General features: G+C 38.8%; 2 protein-coding genes across 5 annotated transcripts; one reads left to right on the top strand and one right to left on the bottom strand.

The window, feature by feature from the left end:
• Positions 1-4,919: 4,919 nt before the first annotated feature.
• LOC134224560 (receptor-mediated endocytosis protein 6 homolog) lies at positions 4,920-11,539 on the bottom strand. 4 transcript variants are annotated; one of them, XM_062703961.1, is made up of 9 exons: positions 11,404-11,539; positions 10,904-11,113; positions 7,983-10,847; positions 6,677-7,242; positions 6,331-6,448; positions 5,686-6,257; positions 5,322-5,492; positions 5,168-5,264; positions 4,920-5,109 (listed from the first exon to the last, which is right to left on the bottom strand). In XM_062703961.1, the coding sequence occupies exons 2-9, from the start codon at positions 11,060-11,062 to the stop codon at positions 4,969-4,971; spliced, it is 4,689 nt and encodes a 1,562-aa protein (XP_062559945.1). In that variant the 5' UTR covers positions 11,063-11,113; positions 11,404-11,539; the 3' UTR covers positions 4,920-4,968. The 4 variants fall into 4 exon arrangements, with proteins under 4 accessions (XP_062559945.1, XP_062559944.1, XP_062559947.1 ...); XM_062703960.1 differs by having other exon boundaries at positions 11,433-11,479; XM_062703963.1 differs by having other exon boundaries at positions 6,677-7,061; positions 8,108-10,847; positions 11,433-11,479.
• Positions 11,540-18,436: 6,897 nt separating this feature from the next.
• LOC134219938 (innexin inx7) lies at positions 18,437-22,804 on the top strand. The gene is made up of 4 exons (XM_062698842.1): positions 18,437-18,634; positions 18,864-19,138; positions 21,716-22,253; positions 22,311-22,804. The coding sequence occupies exons 1-4, from the start codon at positions 18,495-18,497 to the stop codon at positions 22,573-22,575; spliced, it is 1,218 nt and encodes a 405-aa protein (XP_062554826.1). The 5' UTR covers positions 18,437-18,494; the 3' UTR covers positions 22,576-22,804.
• The last annotated feature ends 4,007 nt before the right edge of the window (positions 22,805-26,811 follow it).

Genomic DNA, 26,811 nt, shown 5'->3' with positions numbered 1-26,811 from the left:
GGATTGGATTTGGATTGGATTGGTTTGGATTGGTTTGGATTGGTTTGGATTGGTTTGGATTGGTTTGGTTGGTTTGGATTGGTTTGGATTGGTTTGGATTGGTTTGGATTGGTTTGGATTGGTTTGGATTGGTTTGGATTGGTTTGGATTGGTTTGGATTGGTTTGGATTGGTTTGGATTGGTTTGGTTGGTTTGGATTGGTTTGGATTGGTTTGGATTGGTTTGGTTGGTTTGGATTGGATTTGGATTGGTTTGGATTGGTTTGGATTGGTTTGGATTGGTTGGATTGGTTTGGATTGGTTTGGATTGGTTTGGATTGGTTTGGATTGGTTTGGATTGGTTTGGATTGGTTTGGATTGGTTTGGATTGGTTTGGTTGGTTTGGATTGGATTGGTTTGGATTGGTTTGGATTGGTTTGGATTGGTTTGGATTGGTTTGGATTGGTTTGGATTGGTTTGGTTGGTTTGGATTGGTTTGGATTGGTTGGATTGGTTTGGATTGGTTTGGTTGGTTTGGATTGGTTTGGATTGGTTTGGATTGGTTTGGATTGGTTTGGATTGGTTTGGATTGGTTTGGATTGGTTTGGATTGGTTTGGATTGGTTTGGATTGGTTTGGATTGGTTTGGATTGGTTTGGATTGGTTTGGATTGGTTTGGATTGGTTTGGATTGGTTTGGATTGGTTTGGATTGGTTTGGATTGGTTTGGATTGGTTTGGATTGGTTTGGATTGGTTTGGATTGGTTTGGATTGGTTTGGATTGGTTTGGATTGGATTGGTTTGGATTGGATTTGGATTGGTTTGGATTGGTTTGGATTGGTTTGGATTGGTTTGGATTGGTTTGGATTGGTTTGGATTGGTTTGGATTGGTTTGGTTGGTTTGGATTGGTTTGGATTGGTTTGGATTGGTTTGGATTGGTTTGGATTGGTTTGGTTGGTTTGGATTGGTTTGGATTGGTTTGGATTGGATTTGGATTGGATTTGGATTGGATTTGGATTGGATTTGGATTGGATTGGATTGGATTTGGATTGGATTTGGATTCGATTTGGATTGGATTTGGATTGGATTTGGATTGTTTTGAATCTCCATAAGACTATCTCCGGAATTTGCAAGGAATATTATACAAAATATCCACGAGAAACCCTTCGGAATTTCCGGAAAAAAATATTCAGGAGGCTCCGTGGGAAATCCTTCTGATTTTTTTTTAAATTCTCGAGAACTCTTCGAAATTTCTGTGGAAAATTCTTCGAATATTTCAAAGTTTTCCTCGGAATTCTCATTAAAAATTCTTTGGAACTTCAAAAGAAAATTGTTCGAAATTTCCATGGGAATTTATTTGAATTCCCAACCAAAAATTTTTCCAGTTTCCATAAAAAAAAACTTTGCAAGTTACACAGGAAAGCCTTTGTAGTTTTCATGGAAGTTTTCTTAAATTTTCACAAGAAATTTGCTAAAATTTTCACTTGGAATCTTCCAGAACTTGCACCGAAAACATTTTCGGAAATTCGAGATAAATTCCAAAGGAAATTCTTTGAAATTTTCACGGAAAACAGCTCAAAACTTGCACGAGACATTTTTCTTATATTCCACGGAAGATATTTCGCAATGTCCGCAGAAATTCTGAAATTACATATGGAAAATAATTCAAACTTCTGCGGAAATTTACTCGAAATTTTTAAATTCGTTGGACTTCTGCAAATTTGAACTGAACTCGCCTAGATCTGTCCCCTATGTGCAAATTTACTTGAAAATAAGCGCTACTACTAACTGCATCTTTCCAAAAAGGTTATGCAGGAAGGTGTGTGCTTTGCAATTGGTTAGTTTAGATCTTAGCTGTTAAATGGTGGTTTATATGAAATCATTATTTTAGACTAACTCAAGATATTCCGATATATGGAATTTTCCACATTATAAATATTGTTATCGCACAAATATGAAATTTATAAAGATGATGTCTTTAACAAATTTCGTCTGTGTATGTGAAATGGAAGGACTGTAATGTGACGGAAATTTTTTTATTAATTTTACGAATAGACGGCGCTAGTGTGCTTACTGCTTACAATATGCTTGCATGTGTGAAATATTGCTGTAGCTTGAGATCCTTCGTATCTACATCCAAGTTGTATTCGGCAAATTATTCTGGATGTACAGGAATACAAAACGGTGCTCAATATAATGAGTATTTCTTCCAAGAAACGGTGCTAGTGAGCAGTTATATTTGAGTATATTGTTCCATGTAAGATCCGACGTATTTTTGGTATTTTTGGCAAACATGAATGTTGTGGTAGAGTCTACCAAAAGTTTACTTTGTATTCAACTTGCTCCAGCGAAGCGAATAATAGAATGCGTTCACATAATATGCTTTAGGTTGTCCAAGAAAACCCTGGAGTTAAGGCCTTTAAGAACATACGCGTATTCAAAGATCAGCCAATTTGTAATGTGTAATTAAAATGCGTTCCCTGAATGTGTTCTTCGTCATCCTAGAAATTCCTGAAGTTAAGGCCTTTGAATCTACACGTTTAACCAGAAACAAGACAGAAAGAAGAAAACTTGAATCTACTACCGTAGACCCCTGACAATATGACCGTTTTTAATTTGAACACTTTTAAACGTAGTGTTGGTTTTAACATTATTCAAATTAAAAAGTGTTCAAACGTCATTTAGCACGTGTGATCGAGAAAAGATGAATGGAACATCGTGAAACGGAGAACCAAACAACACAGCAAAGAGAGCAGCCAGAAACCGGTTTGTTTGATGTTCATATAGTAACCAGAAGGTTGCGTAGTGCTAGAACAGACACTGAAAGGGTCGATGGACACCGGGTATTCAAGGCAGCGAGCAGAGCTCTGAACTGCGAGATAAAATGTAACAAGAGAGCCTGCTTTGAGCAGCTGTGCAGGAAGGTCAATTACACTCAATGGGTAGTGATGGCTAGGACCAACAGCACGCCTCCTGAGAGATCACCGCAGATGTTAGCCAGAATAGTAGAAGGGTTGTTCCCGAAACATGAATCACCGTATAGCCACAGAGAACAGACGTTCATCTTCATTCGCGTGCTTGTGTAAAAATTTGTACTGATCATTTTGAAGTATATCGTTATGCTCCCGTTGCACGGTGCTAGTGTGCTGATAAATATGGTTAAAATTTGCCGTGTTTTACTTTTTAGCGCTAGTGTTCATTCCAAATTGTTCCTAGGCTTGCTCCTAGGTGGCAGCACTACATTGTTTATGTAGTATATGCCAACGCCATCACTTAGTGAGATTGAGTTTTTATGTCGGGCAGCCTGCGTTGGCAGCGCTGAGGTGCGATTTAAATCTTTACACACGTTTTTTAACGAAATTTTGTTCGAGCATCCATGTCTGTTCTCTGTGGTATAGCCATAGATATAATAATATAGCTTATAATATAGGTATAGCTTCGATGATAGAATAGCCTTCACGGAAACCATACTAGAAACCACACTGACACCGACGTTGATCAGCAGTTGATAGAAGTGTCAGCGGGTGTTCCACAAGGATCGATCCTCGGACCAATTCTATGGGATATCATGTACGAAGGAGTATTACGCTTAAGTCTCCCGGCCGGTGTACAAATAGAAAGCTTCGTGGATGACGTAATGCTAGAGGTGACGGGAGACACTTTCGTTGAAGTCGAACTGAAGGCTTCGTATGCGATTGGCAGAATCGAGGAATGGCTCAACTCGAGGAGGTTATCTCTTGCACATCACTAGACCGAGGTCGTTGTAGTGCATAACCGCCTTGGGTTGCAGCAAGCTAGGATTAGAGTGGGGACCTGCACACTCAACTCCGTGAGGTCATCAAACCATCTGGATGTGATGTTCGACGATAAGCTCAATTTCACGAGCCACGACGATTATGCATGCCAACGGGCATTATTGCCCAAGTAACACGGTTTGTTGTATGAGTGTAAAAAATACATCTTTCGAACATATAGTATGGTACGTTTCGGTATGGAAAACTGCTTTGATTACTTTCACACGACCCAAACAGCGCAAAAATTATCGATATTTTCAACATCTTTCAGTCGCAACCTTGTTTTTGATTGCACATTCACAAGACTAAACTTAAGTACTAAGGATGTTTTCAATAACCGACTTTCAACATGGTACTGTCAAATTGAATACCAAAACAAAAATGCTGATCAACACGTTCAAAGAAATAAATTTTATACAAAAAAAAACGAATGAAAACAAGCATGCATGAAATGATTTTTAGCGTCATTGATTGAAGAAAAATATAACTATGCCAAAGCATAATTTTGAAATTGATGTGTAAACAAATTCTCGAATCTGCAAAAGAAAAACAATATGGCGAGTTGTCGATAAACAACAGGGTCGATAAAGAACGTTCATAACATTGATTTTAAAAGTTGTAGAAATTACGTTAAACTTCTACGGCATTTATTCTGACGAAACAAATGTCAAAAAATAAACATGTTATGATGAATAAACATGTTTATGAAATAAAAAAATGTTATGACCTTGTTCGTAAAATCTTCCTGTAGACATGTTTTATGTTGTGAGGATGTAAAACGAAACATCTCAAAAAACCAAACAAATATAAAAAATCGACATGTTATCAGCAAGTTGTGAGCATGTAGTATGAAACTTCTTCTCTGATCAAATTGCTGTATGTTTTGCAAAAACCTTTTCATAGCTTTCCTTGAACATAACATGTTTTGTATTTCATTTTCCCGACCTTTATTCAACATTATTATTAGATCTTCGTTAATAATGATGTTTTCTGTGTTACTTGGGGAGGTACAGTTAAAATTATTGGCGGTCCACGGTATTTTGAATATCCTTGGGAACTAACTCAAAAATCAAATCTCGTAATGTATTCTATGCCTTCCTTCTGCTTTAGTAGTTCCTTCCTTTCCACATAAACCAAAATTCCATGTATATGTGTGTTATATATTTACAAATGTTTTATTTAGAACATTTTTACAATTCATTCACTGTATTCCATCGTTTTTATCAAAGTAATCGCGGAACAAAACTGTGTCCACCAATATTGATTCTCTCCTAACAAAGTTTCTCCAATGAAACAGTTAACATATTCTATCGTGGACAATAAATGTGGAGGATTGACCTAGAAAAAAAAGATTATTGATGTCATAAAACGTGTTTTTGGATCTAAAATTTCTTACCTTAACAATAACATATATAAGAACCGGTATTATATCATCAGCGGCAACCACTTTTTCAGATCCTATCGACAATAGACTTATTATGCATTTGATGCACCTTGGAAAAGAATTTTTGTTAGAGAAATATGACCAAAAAGAAAACACGCACACTTACTTAATGACACAATTAACTTTGTCTTCCGCTGTTTTGTAGGCAGAAATAAACGATAATTGCCTTTGCGCAAAAGGCCAAGGAGCTTCGTTGAGATAAGCATCTGAAATGCTTAACTGAGCATGATTAGGAGTAATTGTCTTCGATAACCTGTTAATATGCTGAAACAAAACCCTGAAACAAACAAAATTAAAAACAAAATTTAATGCACTTTGCTTCCCATTTATCTAAAAAAAGATTTTAATTAAAATTGAGTGGCCCTTCAAGTATTGAAATGTTTTTCTAAAACACTAACTTAGTGAATCCCAAACTAAAGAATTTCATACATATTCTGCGATGTATTAACTATAAAATAACGAATACTCACTGATCCCGCGAAATATCTCCATCATCATTTGGGAACATCACAAGCTGATAAAGTCTTTGGAGTAGCAAGCTTTCCAAACAATTCTTTGCTTCTGTTATTTGCCATTCGGTCATGCATTTCAAAACGGTGTCTGATCGCAGTTCGCTCACCAATGTTTGTAAAAACACGTTCAGTAAGTCTTTCCTTTCATCTGATACCGTTAGCTGCACAAACTCGCTGTGAAGCTTTTGCAAGCTTTGTTCCCTTTTTTCCAAAAATATTTTCACACACAGCATGATAATTTGTCGTTTTGAAAGTTGACTGTCCATTTGGAAATGTTCTTCGAGCGATTCGATGTTATCAATGGCTGACAGCAGTGCATGGTGACAATTAATGAGATATTCAACGTATGCTTTGCGGATTAGTATATCGTTTTGTAACTCTTTTATCAATAATTCTTGGAATTCTGTATCCGTCGATTGTAAACAACGCAAGAGCTCGGAAATACCAGATAATTGTTGTAAGTTCTGGTTATTGAGGGATTGTGCTTGTAGTACTCGTAAATAGATTACCAGTGGTGATGTTGAGCCAGTCTGCAAAGAAACAATAAGTAATAGATTGGTTAGTAGACAAATATCGGATAACATAAATAGTAAAAATAATTACTCGAAATTGTTCGAAGTCGCGTGAGAATATTTCTGTTGTAGACAATACGGCTCGCAATTTTCTTTTGATTCCAACAAAATCGATAGAGTATTCATTCAAAGAATCTTCCTTGAAATTTCTAAAAAAAATAAGAATAGTTAATAAGCAATCCCGGTTTCAGAATGGCAAGAAGAAGATTGGATCAAGATGTTATGAATATTCAGGAAGTCGAATGTCAAAACCGTTCGAAGCCGTTACTTAAGAATATATTATCTGTTACACAAAGATTCTAAAATACTGGAACTGATTCTTGCTTCCTTGACCCTATCTTACTTACCTGATAGCAGTACATTTTTACAATACATACTTGTGTAATACCTCTCCTTTTACTATCCTTTCATTAGAATGGTTATTGTTCACTGGATATGACGGGACAGTTTCAGATGAGGTAGAAGATTTCCGACGATATTTAGCCAAGATGTCTTCGGTGGTATCAAAGGAATTATCCATCATATTTTTAGACAGCGCGGAAAAGCTATCATTTTGACCGTTTATGCTATAGTTGAATTGTTGCTTGCTTACATTTGTACTGCGTCGATTTTTAAAACCAAGCTTTATTTTGGAAAAGAAACTAGCGTTGGTTTTCGAGCTCTCACTATATCTCGAAACATCCGACAGTTTGTTGGCGTTTGATTCGTTTCGGTTCATTTTGTCCGCTGAAGAATCGAAACTAATACTTTTTGGGATTGTGCCTGTAATTTTTCCAGATGTTTTAGAAGCAGACGAATTCGAATTAGTTGATTTTGATTCAGTGGTTTGCTTTCGATGTTTATCCTCTGCAAAGAATGTTGATTTCTGTTCTACATCAAGGGGTGATAGATGATTGTTCGATTTAGCAGCATTTTTTGAGGAGTTAGTTTTTGGTTCTCGTGTCTGTAAAAGCATATGAAATAGTCAATACAAATACTCAAAACCATAATGTAATAAATCGTTTTTAATGCTACAAGCATATATATTTTTTTGTAGAACAAGTTTCATAATTTCGAAATCATAATTCCCATTCAAAAATGGCCATTTTTCGTCATTCAGTATTCACAACCAGTGTACCTTTTTTTAACGTTACCCATATTTTTGTATGTACGATTAGAGTTTTATAATTTGTAGAATTAGGTGAACGATGTTGCAAAGAACACAGACTTATGTTTTTATGTGATAGACATTTTCTCGATATTACGCACATCCAAGATGATTGGACTCTGATTTCTTAAAACATGGTGCCTGCATTTTTGTGGCAAATTAATTATAAGCAGTTTCCTACCCGCCGCAACCCGCATCCAGGGGCTAACGTATATGCACGAGTAGCATCGAAAATTTTTATGACGAAAGACATCTAACGTGGATTTGCTCGAAAGCCGAAACTTTTTCGAGAAAACTATTTTGTTTCAGTTATACAGAAAGCTGTCCACTACTACGCTTACCAAATACTTTTTCAATTTAGGTATTTAATTGTGAGAAATTCAGCGTTTGCCATGCTTTCAAAAAATTAACTCCTAGTGTACCGCTATAAATACGCTCAAAGCAGATAATTCATTGAAGTCACACGGTTAAAAATACACAACAAAAAAAGTCACATAAAAGCATAATTCTGTGCATACGAAGCGACTATTACTTACCATGCTGGATGTTTCGGGGCGACGGTTTCGTATTTCAAATGGATTTATTTTGGATGCATTTGGAAGCGAGTATGAGATGCTCTTATCCCTAAGCTGGGAAAATGACAATGAGTTCGAAAAGTTACCTAAAATGTCTATCATCCCATTCCTGCGCGAGTCGAATTTTGCATTGCGTTGTTCTGAGGATAGCCGGCGGTGCTCGACGGCAAATTCATCTTCATTGTAATCCGATAAACCTTGTATTGCTAATGAACTATTTAGATTGTTATTATCGTTCGATGAAAACATACCATGGATTTCATTGAATGGATTTGAGGAGTCTAACATAGCCGAGCTACTACTTGATTCGTTACAATTTTTGTCCTTGCTTATACCAGCACTCATATATTCCGATGATTCAAAGGAAATCAAATTGATATTATTCTCATTTGCATCGCTTTTTCCATATCTTGGCATACGTTCAGAATTAGAAATGCTACTGGAATTGCTACTTTCTATTGAATTCTGACGAACTGATTGAATGCCGTGCATTATATCGTTCTCGTTGGTAGAAATTCGGTAGAATCCATTGGAATTTGCATTGCATTCGGGGATGCATAGCGGTTTTGTGTAATCATATGAGGAGTTATGAGAATCTTTGCTTAATACGGTCACTGAATCGGTAATATCCGAACGAGTAGTTGCGCTATTCTCGTCTGTATCTAGCGCTGCATCGATGCTCCAAGCAGATTCTGATTGAGTCTCGGAGTCTACGTTATTCAGGCGTAACTGCCCAAACGAATTTGTTATTGGCATGTAACACGGATTACCTGGTAACAGAGGAGTAGTGGGAATCAGAGGAGTTGCGAAATTTCTCTCATTAGCTTCCATTGCTTCTGAATCAGACGCTAAAACATCTGTACTCCAAGTGTCCGAAATTATCGATATAGTTTCATCACCCTCAATCAGTTTTTTGATTTCAAACTTACAAAACTTGTCTTCAATATCTGATCGCGTTTTGTTAAAAATTTTAGTCATTTGTGGCGTGGTGAAATTTTGTACTTCTCCGCCGCCTTCCGTGATCTGGGAAGATGGAGTATCACGACCAGATATGTTAGGAGTTCCCCTCCCTGATACATTTGCAGATATCATATCAGAGAGATTATCATTATCATTTTGATCTGCCTCTTCTAGCTCAAGAGAACTAGCCACCGAATGATTGCTATGTGCTTCACTGACTGCTTCGAGGTTATCCGATGTATTCCCAATAGATGCATCATCATGAGGTAACGAAAACGTTTTTTGCTTATCGCTGTTGGTTTTCTTCTCAACATTCAATACTATGTGCTCTTCCTCGACATTCACAGAATCATTGAATGGGGCGATTGAACTATTAACTGGAATGTTGTTAAGGAGTTCTGCCTCGCTCAACAACTTTCCATCGTTCCAAGTTAACGGAATCATTAAAACTACTTCGTCGATTTTTAGTCCATGATTATTGCTTTCTTCCTTGCCATTTTCATTTAATGCAATTGAGGGTGATCCTGACAAGCTTCTTGATTTTGAAATACGTTTTTCACTTTTTGATTTTGTTTTGCTTGTATTATTTGAAAAAAATAAGTCATCAACCGACGTTTTCGTTTCTTGGCTTGTCACTGAGGAATGCGGCATTCGATCAAGAATGTTTTTCAGTTTAAGAGTTTCTTCTATATGAAACATATTTTCCTGATCATTTAAAGCTTTAAGTAACCTGATTAATGTTGAAAGTTCATTATATGTTGCTATAATAGTACTGATCGGCAAATTATGGCTCTGTGTTTCATTATTGCTTTCGAAATTGCTGTTGAATGTTGCATAATCCAGCTGATCGATAAGCACTGATAAACAATTATTCTCAAATTTGGCGTATAAATCAGTAAGTTTTTCTTCGACTGGTTGGATCTCAGTTAATGCCAACATTTGAATCATCTGCCCAATCTGTATTAAATTGAAACGAGCATTATCCGACAATGGTGCATCTATAATACCATGAATGTTCGGGCTCAATATTGCTGGGCAGATGAAATTGGTGAATATCAAATCTGTCATGATTATGTGAATATTTTCCTTTGATAAATTGGCCGGTTTGAAGAAATGATTCATCGATTTGTATAAATAACGTAACGTTGACGGAAATAAGCACCAGTTATCACTAAACGACTTGATAAAATTAGATGCATGTTTGTATAATCGTTCTATTGTGGTTTGTCTGTACTGTTCAACATTTCTTAAATATCCTTCAGATGCCTCTTCGCCAAACATTTTGGAATTTTCTGCTGGGCTTTGGACTGATATTACTTTTTGAACATCGATTTCAAACTTCATATCATCGTCCATCAGTACAGACATTATTGGTTCGAACAGAATTGTTTTCAAGAATATTTTCGATGCAAATGACGATTCATGATATTTTTGAAATAGTCGAGTAAACGACGACGAACCGCTCCGTAATAATCTCCGTGGGTTATCGCTTTTCACAATTTGAATTTCAATCAGAGTTTGGAGAATTTTGATGATCATTTCAGCATCCTTCGGGAAAATCGCACTCCTGTATAAACCATTTACGACGAAATTAATTGTTGTGTCAATTTGCACTTGATTGGCTCCAGATTTGTCAGCAAAAAATAGCGTGTGTGCAATAATTGCAGGTTTGTCATGCAGAAAATTCAACAGCTCTATGATAGCAATGATTTCCGGATATTTAACGGATTTGCAATGATGGATGTCGACGAAATAACAATTTTCTAGTAAATCGACTTGCAGACACGACACGGATAGTCCTGATTCTGGTTTTGCCAATATGAGATTGTTTAATACTTGACGTTGGCGAGCGCAAATCCATGCAACCTGTAATTAATAAAACAAGTCAATCAAATTGTGTTTTATATATTGCAGCATCAAACCTGTAGCGTACGACTGAACTGCTCTTCATAAGCTTTGTGCAAATTCACAAAGCAGTTCTGCTCATTTGATATAAACAATTGTTCTCTTCGCAAGGATTTAGCCATATTTACAACAACCGCGAAATTTTCGTCACTTGCTGGTCCAATTTTGCTATCCATTTTCTGGCTCTCACTTCGATCCTCAGCGTAAGTTCGTGTAATTATCCAATTCTGTACAATAAAAATATAAATGTTATCGTAGAAAACCTCCCCAATAGTATATGATAACGACTTAAAACCCAATGATAAACAATGTATTTTTCGTCATTTTAGGCATACATTCAACCATACACGTCAACTAGTATCTCTAACAGGCAGGTCCACAACGTAAGAGAAAGAATTCGCCTGAATTAATACATTCTAAGATACGACGAGCAAAGGCTTTGTTTACCAATCAGTTTTAAACCATTGTCACAATGAATCTGCGATCAGCAGATACATTTTTTCACTCTCAAACCTACTGTTTTAGTTATTTTAATTTCAAAACAACCTCCAAATGAGCAATTGAACTATCCATTCAGTCAAAACACAAGTATGACAGACAACCCACACACTCGGGAAAAACGGATCCGCATTCAGCTTTCCGCTATAAGCAACACAAACACTAATAAAAAGTTGAACTTGAAAAATGGAAATGTTTGTTCGCTTCATTTGTTATTATTGTTTTTGACAGCATAGAGGTTGCTGCCGTTTAATCATCTTTCTCTTTCAAGCGCATAGGAAGGATAGGATTTGTTTTCATCGGGAAACGTTTCCCGATGAAAACAAACCATATTCTTCGTATGCGCTTGAAAGAGAAAGGTGATTAAACGTCAGCAACCCTTATAGTTTTAAACAGCACACACGGAAAATTTGATAAAACTGAAACTTGTTTGCTATTACAGTCGGGATTCGTTGGTTGGGATTTTAATACTTGGGTCACTTTTTAGTTAGGCCTCCGCTGGTTGGACCATGGCCCAACTAAAAAGCAACCGTCCGTCAAAATTCAATGTAAACACGGAAAACGGGATTGGGCGTCACTGGACATCATTAGTGACATTCAAGTCAAAATACACGTGTTCAAATGGCCGAACCGAATTCGTTAGTTGGGTCGAGGTCGAGCAAGGAATCGGTTTGATTGTTCAGGGAAAGGCTCGTCAACGCGTGATTGTGTTGCAGCCAACAAGGATAGGCAAGCTGAAGATCAAATTTCATTTCTTCAACCCAAACAGGTCCCAAAGACAAAAAAAAGCAATCCCATGACTAAGTGAAGACCGCTGTGGCCAACGGAAAACGCTTCTCGGCATCGTTGGATTCCTACTTGAAGTATGAACCTATAAATGAAAGGATAATCGTTTCTAGATTTGAAACACTCATAAAAATTCTATGATTCCATTTCAAACAAACTAGTGTGAGATTATCCAAAAGTTGTGGTCGAGCTACGAAGAGCCACTGTCGTTTGTTAAGCTTAAATTATACAGCTAAACAAGATTTTGTCTTCAACACCAAATAATGTATCCCTAGTAGATTTTCAGATTTGCTCTAACACGTCAAGATTTTGAGATACAACTCGGCGAATGTCGTAAAATCAATGGTTTTGAGCATTTTAAAACGGCCTTCCTTAACCCTATAAAAATAATTACTGGTCCAAGTAAGCCCAACATGGTCCACACACATCTAATCTTTCGAAATGTGAATTTTGAGCGATTTAAATATAATAAGAGGCATTTTTCTACAAAATTATTTATTTAAAGTTATATAAAATATGTTTTATACAAGCCACGTTTAAAAACATGATACAAGCCAGGATATATTCGGTGGACGGTTTTGAGAGGAAAGTAACAAGAATTCAATACCTATATGGTGAATCCGGGTGAGATGCGGCAGCGGTATTAGATGCCGCACTTCAGAGATCTGGTAGAACGTACTTGATTTATTGATACAAATGTACGTGAGAGTGTGTCACAGAAAAACAGACATAACACTCGTCAAATTTCCATCGTTCACTGATTTACTGGTCAATTCAAATAAACATTAGTTGGCCAATCGATCATTCGTGGCGCGCGCATCGGATTTGCTCGAGTTTGATGTTTACTCACTTTCGCCATCTGGTTCGTAATTTGTCCAACTAACTGAAAACAACAGATGTCGGTAGTGTTTGAACGACGATGAAATTGATCAGTTACTGTTCAATGTGTTACGTATGTTTGTCTGTGCCTAAACTATCAAAAACAATAATTAGCGTTTCAATTTAACCAAAATGAGATTTTTATACAGTCACTCTCAAAATTGAGCGTACAGCATGGATTAGATGAATATATTCGAAAATTCCAAAGAAAATTTAATTGTTGGCTCGGTTGTTTTTAATGCATTTCAATATTCATCCCTTCCTTCAATGTATGCGTACATAAAATTGTTGAATTTTTTTCTCTAAAGTTCATTTATTTGATAATAATCTCAAAATACGCCTATTAGATGTGACAAAATTGAGCGTACAGCTAATGTTTTTCTATATTTTTTTTTTATAAACACGATTAATGTATTTTAATATTGTTTTTTCATGATTATGTTTATAATAATAAACATCCACTACTTAAACATTCAATGTTTTGAAATTAAACCATGTTTTAATCAAAATGGCGAACAAGTGAGAGGTAAGAACATTGCTATTTAACAATTCAATGCCGGTGGGCAAAATAAATGCTTTAATTGGTATGTTTCACCGGCATCGCATCTTATAAATGATAGATAATCGAAATCGAGCGAGACATACGATTAATGGATGGATTAAAATTCTCATAGAAATTGTGTAAATTATTCGCCTTGCTATTGATTAATTCGTAAAACAATTGTTAATCATTCATATGAATTCTTAATAAACTTTATTGAGTAACAATTATTAACAAATATAAACAAATATAAACTTGTATAAACTTGAAATAATGTCTGATTCGGGGCAATGGCATTCGAGGTAGTGACCCATTCGGAGTAATGGCGTTCGAGGTAGTGACCTTCGGTGTAATGGAATTGTGAGTACTGTCATAGAGTCCCAGTAGATAGAAACAAGGGGCCCAGACCCTACGACACTACCCATAATTTAATTACCCCGAATGCCACTATCCATAATGTCATATGGGTACCCCGAATGGGTTTGTACTCAGAATGCCATAATACCGAATAAGGAAGTACCTCGAATAAGTCATTATTCCAAGTTTATATATACTTCATTTGAATGTGCAAATTGTTATTTAATCAAAGTTTGTTAAGACGACGCAAGTCGAGTAATCTAGGAGAAATATTTGCGACCATCGTGATCGCAGTATCTTTTTTCGTGAATTATTTGAATGCACTACGCATTTTCGTTATGCAAAATCCCGTTCCACTTCGTGTGATACCCTCGTAGATTGTCAAAAGGTTGGTGGAAATGTTATGTTCTTAAGCACTGTGATATCAATACCAAATTTTCAAAACGACGTATCTGCTTTTGTAAACAAAGATTCAAACGTCGATTTGTCGAATCTGATAGCACTCCCACGCAAACCAACGCCATCAACAGGTACCCGATGCCTTCACCTATGTGTTGATGGTGCTGATGTGCGTGGAAGTGCTATCAGATTCAACAAATCGAGGTTTGAATGTTTGTTTACGAAAGCAGATAAGTCGTTTTGAAATTTTGGTATTGATATTATCTCTCCTGTCCGTCTTATACCGAAAAACGCGTTGATTTTGAGAATGCATTATATCCCATGTTCGCCTTATACCTGGCAAACGATCATTTAAAGAAGCAGTCATCTCCACTGTTTTATCTATACGGGCAAACGCGTTCATTTAAAGAAGGCATTTTCTTCTCTGTTCCGCTTATTTTGGGTTGACGCATTAATTGAAAGAAGACATTATCTCCTCTCTTACTTTATTTTCTAGAATAGCACTTTTCCACGTTATAATGGCTTAGAATAACAGTTTAAGGTCACTCCTGACGGAATCCTAGTTTCACAGTGCTCGCGTTTTCGGGGGCACACTACTCGGTACGGAGACGGCGCACAACTGTCATTTTTGTTGATTTAGCTTTGCTGCGTCGCAGCATGCGTGAAATAATAAAAATGACTGTTGTGCGTTGCTTCCGTATCGAGTGATGTGCCCCCGAAAACGCGAGAACTTTGAAACATGGATTCCGTCAGGAGTGACCTTAAGTTAATTAGACGAAAAATCAAAAGTTTAGGTCACACGAAAGTTTTAATGCTTTTCTCTAAGTAACTCTAAGCAGTATATTTTTTAATTTTCTGGTGAGATTGTCGTTTTGCGATTTATCGGTAGATGTTCAATATATATAAACTTCAAAAGTAATGCCGTGTCCAGGATCATTTCAAGGAAATATATTATCATTCACAATCATTATTAGATATGTATGATGTAGTTGTAGATAATCGAAAGTCTAACCTTGTAGTTTAAATCATTATCAAATAAGAAGGGGAGGTGGTTCGGTTGTGGGCACCCCCACGTATCTTTTAACAGAAAGTTCTGACATCTGTCATTCATTTGCTATCGAAACACGATGTTTTGTGCAGAATACCAAAGTGGATGGACACCTCTACCACAGACAAACAGACGTAACACTAGAGAAATTTCCATCGACCATGACTTCAACGACCAATTTGAATTTGATCGATTGCGCGTTTCACAACTAGAGGCGCTAGCGTCGTAATCCTTCGAGTTTGACATTTCACTCCAGCGCCTTCTGGTGACAATGTCATACGAAACATTGTTTCGTGCAACATGCTCGCAAGATGGTAGCAGAGGAGTTGGGCGATGGATTTTTCTGAAAAATGTTCAAACTGTTACGTCTGTTTGTCTGTGCCTCTACTTTGAACTATGAACAATTTTTTTTCTACATAACACGAATATTTTGTTTGGCCTATTTCAAAGTGTCATCAAATGGCGCGATTGAATTGAAAAAGTGTGTTCTAATGCGTATTCATACAGTAAATTTAGTCTATTTTGTGGATCAATAATGATTGCCATCAAAATTTCAGCTCGAAAATTTGTTTCATCACTTTTCTTCAAACGCTACTAAATCCGGTTGTGGGCACCTTTATTGGTTCAGTTATGGGCACCCTTTTTTATTGACAAATCGTTCAATATCACTGAGTTTATCAACAAACTTATTTTAATGCTGTTTTTATGCATTTTCTTCGAATTATTCAGTCATAATTTATTGTAATAATAAGATTAATTATTTATTTGTTTTTTTTAGGCGCATCTAACCATTGCATATACGCTTTTTGGAACTAATCGTTGATCGATTTACACACAACAAGTTGCATTCGACGGGCAATTCAGTCTTATCGTTTGCCTTTTTAAATTGGACCTTTTAGACATTTCCTTCCGAAGTTGTTGACAAATTATCATTTATTCTCATAGAGATCCCTCATTGAGAAGAAAAACGCTGCGACGTCGCAGCTGACGATATTACGCTGGAGGTCTACGGCGAATCGATCGAAGAGGTGGAGTTGACTGCAGCCCACTCGATCGCAATTGTGGAGGAGTGGATGAGTTCCAGGAAGTTAGAACTGGCTCACCACAAGACTGAGGTGGTTGTTGTTAACAACCGAAAGTCGGAGCAACAAGCGGTGATAAGGGCAGGCAATTGCACGGTCACCTCTGAACGCTCCATCAAACTCTTGGGGGTAATGATCGACGATAAGCTCACCTTTGGTAGCCACGTCAATTACGCCCGCAAGCGTGCCTCCACAGCTATAGTGACATTGTCCCGGATGATGTCCAATAGCTCTGCGGTTTATACCAGCAAGCGCAAGCTTCTGGCTCGCGTTGCTCTGTCCATACTGAGGTATGGGGGGCCAGCTTGGGGCACGGCCCTGCGTATTAACTGCTACAGAACGAAGTTAGAAAGTACGTATAGGCTCATGTGCCTAAGAGTTGCGAGCGCGTACCGTACCGTGTCGCACGATGCGTTTTGCGTCATCACCGATATGATGCCTATTGACATCGTTATCGGTGAAGACATAGAGTGCTTCGAAATGCGCGGCACGAGAGGCATCCGTAGGACTGTCAGGTTGGCCTCAATGGTCAAATGGCAGCGTAGATGGACACATAGGTTGATACCGGAGATAGGTACGTGGGTCAAGAGGCGCCATGGGGAAATCACTTTCCACCTGACCCAGGTCCTTCAGGCCATGGTTGCTTCAGACAGTACCTACACCGGTTCGGACACTCGGCCTCGCCCGAGTGTCCGGTGTGCGCAGGTTTAGAGGAAACGGCGGAACACGTGTTGTTCGTGTGCCCGCGTTTTCGCACAATGCGTGACTACATGCTTGCCACATGTGGTCTGGACACTACCCTGGACAACCTAGTCCGGAGGATGTGTAAAGATGAAGTTGGCTGGAACGCCGTTTTATCGGCTACCATCAAAATCGTCTCGGAGCTACACAGAAGGTGGCGCGTGGACTCGAGGAATGGCTAGTTTAGGCGCAAATAAGAGGTGATCCAAGGCTTCGGAGTCGGCTTCATGGGTCATACCGGTGCCCTGTGGTCGAACTCGATCCTTTTATCGAACAAGTGGCCGCGTGAAGAGCAACATGGTATCGTCGCTTTCGCGGCGTCGGTCAACCGGGCGGGTTCCGAGCCCGAGGACGGAAAGGGGTCCTCGTCAAGGCCGGGGCAGGCGTAGGCACCGCGTCGGCAAGTCCCTCTGTGTGCTGGCGAATAGGCCCTATCGCAGAGAGGTCAATTTGGGGTGCACGCGGCATTATCATTCTTGATACCAGTCGTGCAGAGGGAAGCAGGTGCGAAGTCGACCCTTCCCACCTTCCGAGGACATAGGGCGTGGTAAGGCCACCTGGGAAGCCGGCAATGCGCTGGCACGATACCATGGTGTTCTTCTAAAAAAGCGAGTCACGATGTTCGATGCTGCAAGGACACGCAGCTGACCTCGAGGATGCGTTATGCACTGGCCCCCCTTTGAAGCATTACTTTCTGGTTGTACCGAAGGGACGATGGGCTTGGCGGCAATGGAAACGGTTTAGCGGGTCGGGGATGCAGTCCTGCCTCCCTCGTTTGCTGTTGGAGGTGGCCCCTAACCCCGCACTTCCTGGACAACCCAGGATGTCTGTTGAGCAGATTCCCCCTCCATTGCTTAGGAAGCTTCCTTCCTGAGCATTAATATCGCCGATAGCGACAGCGGACACATCTTTTTAGTAGCGATATACATATTAATTCAAGCGATCGCTATCTTGCTAAAAATAATGCTTATACTACAACTCATCTCAACACAAACAAAATAAAATTAAAATATAGAGGTTCTAAAGGTATATTATTTTGTCAATGATCCACGCATCCAAAACAATTTCTAACCCCAATGGAAATACTTACTTACTGATGCACCGCACATATCAGCACATACACGTTTCATACGTTATTGATAACAGCGACGGAACCGTAGATAAAAAATGATGATATGAATTTGAAGTAGTGGGATGTATTTTAATCATGCCAGTTTTATTAGTCATGTCTGTTGTTGAGCACGTATAAGAAATCTCTTACCTAGATTTATACTAAAATGTTGAACACATTTTCAGTGCTTTCGCCTCATCTAAAGTTCAAAAATAAGTTTGTGTCCATCGACAATGTAGCGTTTAAATTTCACTATCGAGCAACGTTTACAATACTCCTTGTTTGCACACTACTAGTCACATCCAGGTAAAATGGCAAATCACGGGCGAGTAGAACTATGCGTGAGCAAGATAAGCAATTAGTGTCACAGAAAATATCGAAACATCAAGGTTGAGATAATCAATTAGGTTTGAAATCCATTCATACTTCCTAATATTATTATCAAATGATCAGAATTATTGTGAAACACACCGTGACTCTTTCACGCTATCTCATTATGTTTGTGATATTGTAATAACGCTCATTTAAATTGTAGGCAATACATTGGTGAACATATTCGTTGCATCACAGGAGGATCCATCCCTGAGCATGTCATCAATACCTTTTGCTTCTTTACAACTACCTTTACGGTGGTAAGGCATTTCAACGAATCGATGCTGCAAGATGGAAGCATTCCTCATCCAGGAGTAGGACACATCTATACAGATGATCCCGTCAAGTATCACGCGTATTACCAATGGGTGCCATTCGTGTTATTTCTTCAGGCTATTATGTTTTATGGACCGCACTATGTTTGGCGTAATATGGAAGGTAGGATTGAAATAGTCTTTTAATTTTAATTTATAATTCGTTTATTCAATATTCACCAGGAAGGAAACAATCATTGGTATTTAATTATATTGTGTTTGCCAGGCACATAAAACTTTTAAATCAGTGATACTGGGAATACTAATTAGAACAATACATTTTAAGGCAGTCGAAGTTCAAGCATTCAGCATTCAAAGTGCATTTCAGTATTATAAGTCGTAATCTTATGGGCTCCACTTAAGTTGTGACCATCATTATAAGCACCACAGTCTGTATCAAGAAAGAAAATTTGCACAAGTACTTAACTGCCCATGATCGCATATTTGTAACACTCGCATTTTTGTCCATTGTGGAGAAAGCCTGTGAATCGTTCAGAAAGCTCAATTTACTGCATCTAATCCCACAACAGTAAAATAGACTTTACTATCTTGCTTATCTGTAGTAAGCTGGAAATGATTGATTTTGTGACATTTTGTGGCAAATGATTTACAAAATCAGCCAATATGCTAATGTTACAAATATGCGATCATAGGCAGTTAGAGTCAAGGGGGGTTTCTTTTTTGTTTGTAATTATTTTGACTAAGTCACGGTGTGTCTATGGGGAAATATTATTTTTCAAAAATCAGTGTCTCTGAAACACCCACCACGTGAAAGTATATGCTCCCGAGTATCTTGGTCTTTGTCCCTTTCCCTTACTAACAGTTGATAATAAGATGATATCGATTGTAAATATCATTAAGAGTATCGGCTCCGTTAAGTGTTATACACGCCTGAGCCTGCCAAATTAATACAATAGTTAAAGTATATGCTCTCCTCTTTCATATAGTGGGTAAACTAAAATGTTCAATCGGGCGATCTAGAACAATATTTATTTTTTTCACTATTTTTGGTGCAAACTCCATAAAAATCTCAAATGATAGCCGATAGCCCTCTCAAAAATGTATGGAAAATGACCCTCCGTTGAACATTTTAAAAATGCACCTACGTGAAAAGAAAAACCTATACTTTCGTGTAGTGAGTGTTTTAGAGATACTGATTTTTTTAAAATAAGCCTCTTCGGACAAACACAGCGTGAAGCCAATTAGAAAATAAGTACGCCCAAGATAATCATGAAAGTTTTAAAAAAGCTCGAACAAGCAACCATGATTTTTTGTTGAGGCGTAGAACCACTGCGTCCATTGAGTTGAACTTTTGTGGTACACGCCTGATTACTATTATTAACTATTCGCATCTTGAAGGTTGATAAGCTAAGCAACCTAAGACGCGTTTTTTTCCAGTCCGGCAAAATTGAGTTGATAAAACCCACTACCTTTCCAGGATTTGCAGTCCGAATTTCTCCTGTTTGCATAAAGCCACTATTTAGAAATTTAGATCTACACTTGTACAATGCATCACAACTGCGAAGCAGATGTACAGAGGTTTCACGTTCCATGTTACAGAAATGATGTTACATTCTGAACCTGGCCAATATGATGTCTACTCGGGCAATGTCCAGTTATTAGGCCAGTAAAGGTGCAAAGATCTCTTTTATTGAGCTCCAAGAGCTTGGTGGATACTGAAACATTGGAAATTATAAATCTCTTTGATTGAGCACATTTTTGACGACCAACCAGTTGGTCAGAACCGCATTACAGAACCCGAGCAGTTGTGTTATAAAAGAGGTGGGTCTGTTGTCTCCGTTACCGTATATAGCTGTTTACACTCTTCGTCAGTGTTGGGAACAGCTCAAAATTTCAAAGCTCATGATCGATTCAAAGCAATCGTGAGTTGAACCGCACACAATTAACTCAGTTAACTCAGCTCCATGCATGAGCGGATTCTTCCATTTGAATCATCGCAGTGTTTTTTTCTTCGCCTCAAAGAATAAATTGCACCCAAATTGATTATAAACGCTTTTTAGGAAGAATTTTTTGACGTAAACTACGTCTAAGGGATACGGGTGTGAAATGAAAATTTCAAAATTGGGGACCGTCACGAAATCATGTAAGATTTGTAACATTAATAAGTTTCGGAGGACACTCAGAACATGATACAGAATCAGATGAGCGTTGTGGAGCAAAATCGAAATTTTGAACCACCGTAGTGTGTATGTGTGTATCTATTTTCGGGCACTTATCCTTAACGGCACTTTACTCGCAACAGGTTGCATTCGACAGGGAATCCTGTCCCATTGTTTCCAGCCAGCTCAGACTACGAAGTTATGGCCTAAATACAATTCTTTATGCCAAACTAACTCATTTTTCAGGCGCTTGCATTCAATCGATTTACTCGCAACAAGTTGCATTCGACACAGAATCATGTCCCATTGTTTTCTATTTAAATTTAGCTAGCGCGGACCATGGACTCAGAAGTTATGGCCAAAATACATTTTTATACCAAAAACTCACTCATTTTCGGGCAATTATCTTCAACTGATTTACTCACAAAAAGTTGCATTTGACGCGGAATTCTGTCTCATTGAAGGAGTAAAGCATCATCACCGCTAGGTCGATTAATCTGGGTTTTTTTAAATTTCTTCATGATTTGAAAGTGAACATACATACCCCATGTATCTCAATAAGTCTTTTTTTAATATTTCAGGAGGTAGAATCAAACGTTTGGTGGATGGACTACGAATGGTTGAAATTTCGAAATTCTACAAACGAAGCAATGCAGTAACTTTCGACAGTAAATATACGCTATACCCGAAAGCTGAGCTTGATAAGAAAATAGAAATTGCATGTGATGCATTCTACAAGCACATCATTATAAACCATCTATGGGCTTGGAAGCATGTGCTATGCGAAATGATGAATTTGATAAATGTTTTGGCTCAAGTATGGTTCACGAATAAGTTCCTAGGGGGCCGCTTCTATCGCCTTGGGTTGGATTTCATCGAGGAAGATTTCTCGGGAAGAATGGACGTGCTGGATACCATCTTTCCCAAGGTAACAAAATGCCACTTCCATAAATACGGCCCATCCGGAACGATTCAGCAGCACGATGCCCTTTGTGTGATGGCTTTGAATGTGATAAACGAGAAAATATTCACATTCCTCTGGTTTTGGTACGCAATAATCATAATTATTACAATGAGCGCCTTGATATGGAGGTTAATCACACTTACTTATCACGGAAGGTAAAAGTACCCAGATCAATTTCAAATCAAAGTTTTATCACATGTTGTTCGTTTCAGATCGGAAAGATTCAACGGTTACGTTTTTTCTTCCGTTTGCCCCGGAATGCTGAACTCGCATGATCTGAACTTCATAACGGAAAACCTCACATTTTCAGATTGGTTGTTTCTATATTACTTGGGGAAAAACATGGACAGACAACTGTTCAGGGCTCTGTTTAGAGGAATAGTCCTGAAGCTTGACAAAAGCCGACAGAGTGGAAAATCCAGCAAGCTTCAGGACGATGACCCTGAAGCAGCCAGTTTGATAATCGAGAAACTTTAACATTTTCTCAAATAGTTGTGAATAGTTTATCTCATAAACCAGGAATTGTATGAAATTACCAAAAAGAAAATAATTTAGCATAGTTCTTTACAAACAGAATATGTGTTTTCACTAGCCTGGACATGTGGTAGGCAATTAGAATAATGTTATGTTACATACGGCTAATATATTATTTAATTCCACAATCATGTATTCGATTGAAAATATTTAAAATATAAATATGTCTAAAATATAAACAAAAACATGTTATGAGAAATTCCCAAAATATGACAAAAAAAATCAAGAGATTTATAACATTCTCCCCTGGACTCGATCCTGGGCCAATCGCTTCCAGCCGCCCTGAACATTGAGCGCCCTCCTCTTCAACTGCAAAAAGCCATCGTGTACGCGGCCTTCCACGAAGCCTGCGGCCTCTTCCGGGTTCTCTACTAAATATTATCTTCGCTTGACGTTCTTCCGGCATACGAACAACGTGACCAGCCCACCGTAGTCTGCCGTGTTGTATAAGCTTCATAATATCCAGCCCTTAATACTTACTTGATACTTGATGGGCTACAGCTCTTCGATGAACCTACGCCGAATGGAGTATCCTTCTCCACTGGACTCGATCCTGGGCCAATCGCTTCCAGTCGCCCTGAACATTGAGCGCCCTCAGGTCCTCTTCAACTGCAAAAAGCCATCGTGTACGCGGCCTTCCACGAAGCCTGCGGCCTCTTCCGGGTTCTCTACTAAATATTATCTTCGCTTGACGTTCTTCCGGCATACGAACAACGTGACCAGCCCACCGTAGTCTGCCGTGTTGTATAAGCTTAATAATATCCAGCCCTTTATACACCTGGTACAATTCGTGATTCATGCGACGCCGCCAGATACCGTTCTCCTGTTTACCGCCGAGTATTGTCCGCAGCACCTTACGCTCAAACACCTGAGAGCTCTCTATCAGCCTCCTTTAACGTCAATGTCTCATGGCCGTATAAAGCCACCGGAAGAATCAGAGTAGTATACAGCGCGAGTTTTGTTTTCGTTTGCAGACTACGGGACTTAAGCTGGTTACGAAGTCCGTAATAAGCCCTATTTGCAGCTGCAATACGCCTTTTCACCTCGCGGGTAAGATCATTATCGCACGTCACTAATGTGCCAAGATACACAAATTCTTCTACCACTTCAAATTTTTCACCATCCAGCACTATTTCGCTACCACCACCACTAATGAACCCACGTTGATTGCCAGCGACCATGTACTTCGTTTTGCTGGTATTGATCGTGAGTCCAATCCTCGCTGTCTCCCTCTTAAAAGGCGCAAAAGCCTCTTCCACGGCACGGCGATCAATTCCGATAATATCGATATCGTCCGCAAATCCCAGGAGCATATGCGATTTTGTGATAATGGTACCGCTTCTTTGCACACCAGCTCTCCTAATCGCTCCCTCGAGCGCTATATTGAACAGTAGGTTCGAGAGTGCATCACCCTGCTTTAATCCATCTAAGGTAACAAATGACGTCGATATTTCATCCGCAACCCTTACACTTGATTTCGATCCGTCCAACAGTATACGAATCAGCCATATCAGTTTCGCCGGAAAACCATGTTCAAGCATAATTTGCCATAATTCATTCCGTTTCACTGAATCGTACGCCGCCTTGAAATCAATAAACAGATGATGTGTCTGCAAGCTGTACTCCCGGAATTTATCAAGGATTTGTCTCAGGGTAAACATTTGATCCGTCGTTGATCGGCCCTCACGAAAACCTGAAAACATGGTCTATCTGGTTGCAAGTTTCACCATTTGGGTGTCTCCAGGTGTGCTTTCGGATGTTCTTTCGTGCAAAGTAGGTGCTACTGATGGCCATCCTTCTGGCAGCAGCAAAATTTACTAGCCGTAGGCCGTTGTCATTGGTAGCAGAGTGAAGGCTCTCCCTACCGATTATGGGAAGGAAAAAGTCCTCTCTACCGACCTGAGCGTTAGCGTCTCCGATAACAATTTTCACGTCATGCTTTGGGCACTCTCCATAGGCTTTATCTAGACATTCATAAAACGTGTCCTTCACGTCGTCGGATTTATCGTTTATCGGTGCGTAAACGTTGATTAGGCTGTAATTGAAGAATTTGCCCCGTATCCTCAACACACAGATTCGTTCGCTTATGAGTTTCCAACGCATCACTCGCTTCATCTGCTTGCCCATCACTACGAAACCAACTCCATGCTCTGCTTTTTCACCGCCGCTGTGATAGATGTTATACTTGAATGCAGTGTTGGTCGTGGGGTCCACGGCTCGGAATTCACGTTCTCCGGATCTGGGCCATCGGACTTCTTGAATAGCGGCCACGTTCACTCCAACCTTCTGCAGTTCGCGAGCCAGAAGGCTCACTCGTCCAGGTTCATTTAGGGTCCTGACATTCCAGGTACCGAGTTTCCAATCATAGTCCTTATTTCGTTGCCGGGTCGGTTGCCAAAAATAACGTTCTCTTTTTCTTCTATCTCTATTTTTCGTGGTATATGAGAGGCTTCAGTAAGCTACCTTACCGGGGTCGCGTTACCTACATTGCGCTGGTGGGGCTGCCACCTTAGGTATAGCTGACGCGATACAGCATTTCGTTGATCAGCCGCTGGGTACCAGGCAGACGCTGTTTGAGCCGCACATCCTGGTGAACAGACGCTCGACGCGTACCTTCTCACTCTAGCTGATGTCAGAAGGACAACAGTGCCCAAGCTGCACTACCAGCTAAGTACACAACCCTTAGCTGGCGGTCTTTTGTCATCGGACGACCCGTGGAAGCGTGAGATAGTGACTTGTGGGGACCAGAGCTCTGTCATAAATAACAGTAAATCAGTCGGGTGAAAAATGAATTCAGAAACTTAAGTAGGTAACGGATTTGTTATAAAAATAAGCAAACTGAACTAATAAAAACCCAACCTAAATCACCGAGTGGTGACACTGCCTTTCTCGCATTTAGCCAAGATACCAACCTTATATGGCGCTTACATAGTTCGATTCCATTTTCTTAATTACTTTTAAAGGCAATGGTCGATCGTTATCAAATTCAATAGTGATCAACTAGGGTTTGTCCCCCATCGAATGCAACTTGTTGCGAGAAAATCGGTTAAGAATTACTATATGAAAAAGTGGCTAATGTTTTTCGGTTTTCGTGTGCACACACACACATACACTCGGACAGACAGACATTTGTTTAGCTCGACGAGCTGAGTCGATTGGTATATAGCATCATGGGTCTCCGAGACTTCTATAAAAAGTTCGATTTTGGAGTGAAACGATAGCCTTTCGGTACAACTTTGTTGTACGAGAAAGGCAAAAACATGTCGATTGGTATATAGCATCATGGGTCTCCGAGACTTCTATAAAAAGTTCGATTTTGGAGTGAAACGATAGCCTTTCGGTACAACTTTGTTGTACGAGAAAGGCAAAAACATGTCGATTGGTATATAGCATCATGGGTCTCCGAGACTTCTATAAAAAGTTCGATTTTGGAGTGAAACGATAGCCTTTCGGTACAACTTTGTTGTACGAGAAAGGCAAAAACATGTTTTTTATGCTAATTTCAAACTAGCAAAGAGAAACAATAAGGCTACTATTCCGATAAATTGACGCATAGCTCCAATATAAAACTTATAAAAAATTGTAATCTCTCCTTTGCCTTTCTCGTGAGAAAGTTAAAAATGATTTAAAATTAAGAATGCCTAAAATCCTAAAGAATAGTAACGCTTAAAAGTGGAGGGTTTTTTCCTAAAGTGTGACATGACAATCCATACCAAATTTTTAGATGCTCCATATAAAAAGTTTGACATCGTGGGGAGGTGGGTTTGACAATGACCAAATTTTGTGTTAATTGGAATTAATGGATTAATGGACTCAATTAAAACTTTTTTGACTTCTTGCTTATGACGAAAATGAACCCTTGACGAAAGTTGGTCTAGCTACAACACATAATCAATGTCCTAAATCGAATGCATTGATTCTAAAAGTATTGCATATTTCACACCAAATTAGGTTAACTCACCATAATACCTTTACCTATTTTATATGAAGCAAATGAACCTACATGTTTAATAATGATTAATAACAGATTGTATTTGAGAGGTTCTGCTGAGCCCATGAAACACAAACATTTATATATCTAATTGTATAGCCTATAACGTCAAGGAAAACATCAAGTACTGCAAACAACTTCGGTACAAAATGTTCAATACTGATTTTCCCAAAATGCGCATGCCCGAT

Source organism: Armigeres subalbatus, chromosome 3 (genome assembly GCF_024139115.2).
Source record: "Armigeres subalbatus isolate Guangzhou_Male chromosome 3, GZ_Asu_2, whole genome shotgun sequence".
Lineage (NCBI taxonomy): Eukaryota > Metazoa > Arthropoda > Insecta > Diptera > Culicidae > Armigeres > Armigeres subalbatus.
The sequence above is the reverse complement of the archived record's forward strand: the minus strand, read 5'-3'. Positions and strand labels throughout refer to the sequence as shown.

What these genes read in the sequence shown, in the direction of transcription:
- LOC134224560 (XM_062703960.1), bottom strand. Translation starts at nt 11,459, where the DNA reads ATGGATAGTTCAATTGCTCATTTGGAG. An exon ending in AGTTCAGTCGTACGCTACAG is followed by an intron (nt 10,848 to 10,903) that starts GTTTGATGCTGC and finishes TATTAATTACAG; the next exon opens with GTTGCATGGATTTGCGCTCG. An exon ending in GCCCCGAAACATCCAGCATG is followed by an intron (nt 7,243 to 7,982) that starts GTAAGTAATAGT and finishes ATGCTTTTACAG; the next exon opens with ACACGAGAACCAAAAACTAA.
- LOC134219938 (XM_062698842.1), top strand. Translation starts at nt 18,495, where the DNA reads ATGTTGAACACATTTTCAGTGCTTTCGCCTCATCTAAAGTTCAAAAAT. An exon ending in ACACTACTAGTCACATCCAG is followed by an intron (nt 18,635 to 18,863) that starts GTAAAATGGCAA and finishes TTTAAATTGTAG; the next exon opens with GCAATACATTGGTGAACATA. An exon ending in TGTTTGGCGTAATATGGAAG is followed by an intron (nt 19,139 to 21,715) that starts GTAGGATTGAAA and finishes TTAATATTTCAG; the next exon opens with GAGGTAGAATCAAACGTTTG.